We start from the raw sequence: 7,140 nt of genomic DNA, 5'->3' as shown, positions 1-7,140 counted from the left end.
CGTTTGAAGATCAGTGCGCAAAGTAGGAACTTGGTTCCTCGATCGAGTCAAGCTAGGCTCGATCGAGGAACCAACCTAATCAACTAAATTTCGCAATGTCGAGAGTTGGGTGTTCTTGAACTTTGGTGCCTCGATCGAGCCAGGCCAGGCTCGATCGAGGAAGTGGTTCCTCGATCGAGTCCACTTAGGCTCGATCGAGTCCACTTAAGCTCGATCGAGGAACCTTCCAGTTTTATAATTCCCGCAACTTTCCTTAAGTCGGTTATGTATTGCTATAAAAACCAAAACTCGTACCCTAGGTTATTTATGCTTTATTTTCAGTAGGTTTAATATAGATACCTTATAAAACTCTCTCAAATACTTAGCTTAGTTTAATTATTGTTCGGATCTATTGCCTTTAATTACGGTATTGTTCTTAATCTTTCCTTTATTATTAATCATTTATTTCATTGTTCATCTTTTATGCTTGCAATCATGTTTCTTATTATTGTTATTGTTGTTTGTACCTTTAATATGAGTAGCTAAATTCTTAATCTAGGGTGAAGGGGATCTAGGTTAATTAGAAAGGGGAAATTGATTAATTGCTAGTGAAATCGTTTAAGTTGCCGTTTTATTATTGTTCTTATTCTAGTTAATTAACTTAGGCCTGAGTTGTTAATTAGTGTAGCGAATTAATCCTTTCACCGACCGGGTTAGAATTAATATAAACTACGATAATCGAATAGATTGTATCTAATTATAGCGACCGCATGTTAGAATCGATCTAAAGGGCATAATAGAGTCGACCGATCTTATGAGCTTAGACAACTTGATAGATCTAGCAATTGGTTAAGAGACCCCATATAATTGACCTAGTGAACCGGAAATCCTAGACTTTTAGTATCATTGTCTTAAACCCTTTAAATTACTCGCAATTAGTTGGTTAGCAAACAAACAAAACAAACCCCCAAGAAAACGGTTACCTTTAGACAATTTAAATATTAACAGACTGACTATTACCGCATCCCTGTGCATTCGATACATGTCTTACCACTAGCTATTCTTGTTAGTTTTGAGATAGTTTTATTTTGATTTGGTGATATGACTTTAGCCATATCAGGAGCTTTAACTTCCTAACAACTTTGTACATATTAGTACCTGAGATCCATTGAGACCACACACTCACGCAATTCAATAAATCAGGGGCAGAACTCCATATATTAAAATATTTAAATGGTCTCGGTTGTTTCCCTTCACTATTTCCCTTGCTAACCAGACATAAATTATGATCAAAAGAAAGGAACGTGGGAATTAATTAACTCAAGTTGCAATAATAATAAATTTACAAGTGGATGTTACACTGCTTCTTATAGTATTACGTATGCATATAATAATTATATATAGTGGAACGGACTAGAATGACCGATTGGTATATTCTACAAAACTTTTTTTTCTCGCATAGTTATACACTTATACTTAGGCGTTAGAAATGGTAAAATTGAACCGGTCTGATGACCTGATCCAAAGAATCCAATCCGTAACCCAAAACGCGAAACCCAAACAAATTCGACTTGATTAGGATGTTTATTATTGCAAACCCTAGCAGCGTCATATATCCATGTTGCCCTTATCGACCGAGACGCTACTCTTTTTATAGTCCATAGATTTTGGGATTTAACCTTTGAGATAACGAGCTAGAAGCCTCTCCCGTGTCCGCTAATCTGAAACAAAAACGATTTTGTCATAATGTGCATATTTATCCGACAATTCATTTTCGGTACAATCAGTTTTGGAATGCGGTTTTATGCAAATATTATATAAAACCACTTGATATATACCGAAATGACCTTATAATAACTTGTTAATAGACGGGGTTATATTAGGTACTCCAATTAATAGGTGGTTTTACAATAACTTTAGCGTAAAATCGCCTTGCACAAATTTGTGTTTTCGGTAAGATCGTACTATGGTGAAGTGTGAACAACATTAGAAAATTCATCCGGATACTGTCAAGACCATCCCCAAGCACAAGGTCACGCTAACTGGATCATCAATATTTTAGCCCTTAATCTCAGCTTATTTATCTTGACCTTTCACCCTCCCAAGAGAAGGTCACGACCTAGGTCACCAACCCAATCATTTTCTACTTTCCAACATTTCCAGTCATTTACCACATTCTCTACCCCACCAAAATTTCTCTCTTACTTTCTCAATGAATATTTTCTATAACATATTATAATTATAATTATAATTAAATTAATTTTGTAATAAGGTATCATCGAAAAAAAATAATGATGAACCACAAAAAAAAAAAAAAAAAAAAAAAAAAACACGTGGCTGAACCACAACCCCAAGCAATGTCCATACATATTAACCATAAATTATCCCACCAAATTAACCCAAACCCAAAATCAATCTCTATCCGTAAATCCAATTCCCTTTCCTTGCATCTAGACCTGTCAAAACCCGACCCGACTCGACAAAACCGATCCAAATCGCCCGATATCGAACCCGTCCGGCACCCGAAAATACAAAAAAAATCATATACTGAAACCGACCCAGTCCGATCTGATATAACCCGATTTTTAATATCATCCGATAACCAATATAACCCGAACCTCATGACACCGAAGCCGATTAAACCCGACAATGAAAAAACCCGACCCGAGTAAGACTCGACTAGCCGATGCAAACCTGAATAAGACTCTGTCTAGTTATAAGACTACAACTAATGTTAAATTTATAAATTAAGAGTTTTTTTTTGTACTTTTATTTAGTTTGTCATGCGAATGTCAATGTGAAATATAAGAGTACACTAAAATTATACAAGTGTTACCCCTTAGTTTATTTTAACTCTTAAATCTATGTGTTTGAATAAATTTATCGTTCTATTTTAATTGTGCATATATACGTCGTCGACAAATTACTAAATATCGTCGACAATTAACGTAAATTTCCAAGTTTGCCCTCCATATCCGTCTCACCAAAATGCAATTTCCGTCTCAAAACAGAAATGCAATTTCCGTCTCACTAAAACACAAGTCACCGTCTCACTAAAATATTTCAAACAAAAAAAAAGTCGGGTTTTGTAATTAACAACATGAACGGGAACGATTTTAACAACGATTCCAACAATGAAGCTAGTAACGAGGTTAGTTTACGATTTAGTTTTGTTAAAAATTTATGTTTTATTATCTTTTGAATCCCGAATTAGGATAGATGCCATGAATGTAGACGGAATTATGATAGAATTTGTGACGGATTTATTTGAAAATGCAATTGAAAAAAAAATAAAATAAAATAAAATAAACGAACTGGGCCTGGACGAAGAACATTTTCGTCCAGACCTGGTTTTGGACGAAAAAACCCTTCGTCCATAATGGGCCTTGGACGAAGGATTTTTTCGTCCAAAACCAGGCCTGGACGAAAAAATCCTTCGTCCAAGGCCCATTATGGACGAAGGGTTTTTTCGTCCAGGCCTGGTTTTGGACGAAATAATCCTTCGTCCAAGGCCCAGCCCGTGTTTTTTTTTTTTTTTTTTTTTTTTTGTTTCCGACTCGTTTTGTATAAAACATTTAAAATAATTTATTTCCGTCTTTTTTTGTATAAAACATTTAAAATAATTAAATACCGTCTTTATATTATAAAACAATTTATCTTTAATATTTCCGACTTGTTTTGTATAAAATAACTAATTACCGTCTTTGTATTATTTTTATATTATTTTTTATTTACTCCGACTCGTTCCGTAGCTAATAATTAATTAATAACTAAATTATCGAAATGGGTGCGCAAGTGATTAACGATGGAGACGGTATTGATTACTCAGATCATTTTAAGACTAGCTTGTTCTTTGCATCCAGTATTCAAGCGTTTAATTGGGCATATGAGATCGGGCTCCGACTCGGGTTTGGTATAAAAAGAGCAAGCAACAAGAAAGTTGGTCGTAACACGAATTTGAGACAATATTATTTTGTTTGTCGGATGGGTGGAAAAGGTCCCGTAAATAAGGATGCCGATTCTTTAATGAGGGGTAACACGGCTACCGCGTGGTGCAATTGCAAATTTTCAATGAAAGTTGTTGAATTAGAAGAGAATAAGTGGCAGCTTGTGATGAGATCCGGGTTTCATAATCATTGTTTAACGTTGTATTGTGACGGCGACAGATACTTTGCAAAGTTTGATGACGAGGAGTTGGCTTATATCGATGCCCAAGTTAGAGCTCACGTTAGACCGGCAATTATTAGTGCGGGTTTGCATCAGCGGAATCCGGAAAAGTCAAGACCTAATCGACGACAAATCTACAATCGTTCTCAGAAAGTAAGGGCCGAGGAAAGAGAAGGGAGAAACCCGGCACAACAGATGTTAGCACTTGCGGTTCAGCATAAGTACGTTCATTATTGGATCACTGATCAGGAGACCGATGAGCTAACCCACGTGTTCATGGCTCATCCAGAAGCCGTTAAGATGTTTCGATCATACTATTATGTGGTACAGATCGATTCCACGTACAAGACAAATGAATACCGTCTTCCGCTTGTTGAGATGGTTGGAGTCACACCCGTCGGGAAGAGCTTTGTCATCGCGTATGCTCTTGTGACGCATGAGTCCGAGGAGAAATATCTGTGGGTACTACGGAAACTGAAGGCCCTGCTCAATGATGCCGTTCAACCTAATGCTATTGTTACTGATTGCGAGGGTGGTTTGTTGAACGCGATTCCCATTGTTTTTCCAGATTCGTCTCACTTGCTATGTCTTTGGCATATATATTCTAACGTGGAGACGAAAGCACTTGATATCACGAAACAGGATAATTGGGCTAAGCACGTAACTTTTAACTTGTTTACTACGGTTGTCGAGGCGGAGACCGAAGATAAGTTTAATGTTGCGTGGGGCAAATTGGCAAGGGAATGGGCGGGAGTGGCGGCTTATATTGAGAGGCAATGGTTCCCGCACTTGGAAAAATGGGCCAAGTATAGAACGAACAAGATAACTCATTTTGGGAATACTTCTACATCCCGGGTTGAGTCGGCTCATGCGAATTTGAAGAGATGGTGAATAGCTTGGCGGCGATTGATAGCATCGGATTCGGTTTCATTCTTTGATGGAAACGCAACATGTTGAGATCCGACACTCGTTGGAGTTATCTAGATCGAGGCGGTTGACGGGGATTCAGCGATTATTTTCCATACTTTCTTTAAAAATATCAAAGAATGCCATCTGTGAATTGCGTGAAGAATTCGAAAGAGGTGCCAAGATGACGGAAGATGCCTTGACGATCGATTGCGGTTGTGTAAAGGCTACTACACTTGGTTTGTTATGTTCTTGTTCACTTCATCGCATTTCTAGAAACGGATCTCGGGTCCCTGTTGATGTGTTACATGCATTTTGGAGGAAGTTGGAGTACGATGGTTCGGAGGCAATGCCGACTTGTGACGATGATCGATTGGAAGAGTTATTCGATGAAATTCGGAATGCAGATCCGAGTATGAGATCATCCATGTTCGATGCCCTTTACTCTCAGATACATCCGGAACAGGAGGATGTAAACGAGCCTCGGGTCAACGAGAACCCTAGAGGACGTCCGAGTAGGGGAACTCGTAGAGATCCGTCCGCCGTTGAGCATGCACGGGTTCGGGTTCGAGTAGGTACTCCGTCTTCCCAACGTACTCCGTCTAGTACCCCCCGTTCTACTCCGACGGTTCCTGTTACTCCGTCGTCTACTCCCCGTTATACTCCGACGGTTCGTTTTACTCCGTATAGTACCCCCCCCCCCCCCGATCCACTCAAACGGGCCCCGGTACATCGTCTACCACTGCTACCACGAGTACGGGGAGTTTCGGCACAACGTATTGCGCACCTCTTGAGGTCGACTACACCATTGGTCATTTGAGGTATTTTCCTTATCGTGACTTCCTGCCTTCATGGTTTCACGAGTATCTAGAAGCATGGTTTAATCCTTCCGGAGACGGTCATTGTGGTTTTCGAGGTATCTCACATGCTGTTCGGGGTGACCAATCTCATTTCACGATGGCTAGAACAGATTTACTTAGGGAAATTTGTAGTCCGTTTACCGTGATCATATCTATGGCCCAGGGAGATTTGATGCGGAGGTAGCTAGAATTACATTTATGGATCAGATACCGTGTGGCTCGGGTCATTAGATGGACGGTTTCGATCTATATGGTTATGCTACGATGTACAATTGGGTGATATGTTGTATTTCTGCATTTGACGATCGAGAAAGTCAGCGACATTGGAATGGTAGTTTTACTTATTTCCCTTTACGAGCACCCCCGAGTACGTACCCCATATGGTGTCTTATGGGTATTACATGCGGGAAACCACTATTTGCGGCTCCGAGTACGCCCCTTGTCACCTATGCCTCCAATAGCCCCTTGTTGGGTACATGATGCAAGCGTAGCTCATTATAATTACTGTATCGACATCACTTGGTGTATGGCGCGATTTTGAGTTGATCTTAGCTTTTATTTGTCCGATTATTGTACCTTTTATTTTATATATCCGAATATTGTACCTTATATTTTATTTTATTTGTCCGATTATTGTAGTTTATTATCCTCTGCATCCGATTAAATGACTTAAAACGTAATTAATTAAAACAATCCTTAAAACATAATTTGACATATTTTAATTAAAACATTCCTTAAAACACGTTTTGACATAATTAAAACATAAACCATAATTAAAACATAAACCAATAAAAACATAATTAAAACATACCATACCCTAAACCCCAAACCCTAAACCCTAAACCCCAAACCCCAAACCCTAAACCCCAAACCCCAAACCCCAAACCCTAAACCCCAAACCCCAAACCCCAAACCCATACCATAAACGATTATTACTTAAAACATAACATAATTAAATACCTACCGAACTTAATTATATTCCGATGATGAAGATGACGATTCCTTATCTTCTTCATGATCTTGAATCTCAATTTCTTCAGGTTGGGTAGACATATATTGAGTCAAAAAATCATTCAAGTAGAGATAAAGAATTCCTTGGCCCGGCACTCTACCAGCACATAAGTCTGATAGTCTTGGGTAATCGATCACGGTGAGAATGCGTTCAAAATATGTAAAGATGTCACTTTTTAACCTACGAAACTCCCACATCTTCTCGTTTAGTACTTCA

General features: G+C 38.6%; 1 protein-coding gene across 1 annotated transcript; it reads left to right on the top strand.

The window, feature by feature from the left end:
- The first annotated feature begins 3,784 nt into the window (after nt 1-3,784).
- On the top strand, nt 3,785-5,037 carry LOC141632697 (protein FAR1-RELATED SEQUENCE 5-like). Its single transcript, XM_074445218.1, has 2 exons — nt 3,785-3,892; nt 4,159-5,037. The coding sequence occupies exons 1-2, from the start codon at nt 3,785-3,787 to the stop codon at nt 5,035-5,037; spliced, it is 987 nt and encodes a 328-aa protein (XP_074301319.1).
- The last annotated feature ends 2,103 nt before the right edge of the window (nt 5,038-7,140 follow it).

The sequence above is a fragment of the Silene latifolia genome, chromosome Y (genome assembly GCF_048544455.1).
Source record: "Silene latifolia isolate original U9 population chromosome Y, ASM4854445v1, whole genome shotgun sequence".
NCBI lineage: Eukaryota > Viridiplantae > Streptophyta > Magnoliopsida > Caryophyllales > Caryophyllaceae > Silene > Silene latifolia.
The sequence above is the reverse complement of the archived record's forward strand: the minus strand, read 5'-3'. Positions and strand labels throughout refer to the sequence as shown.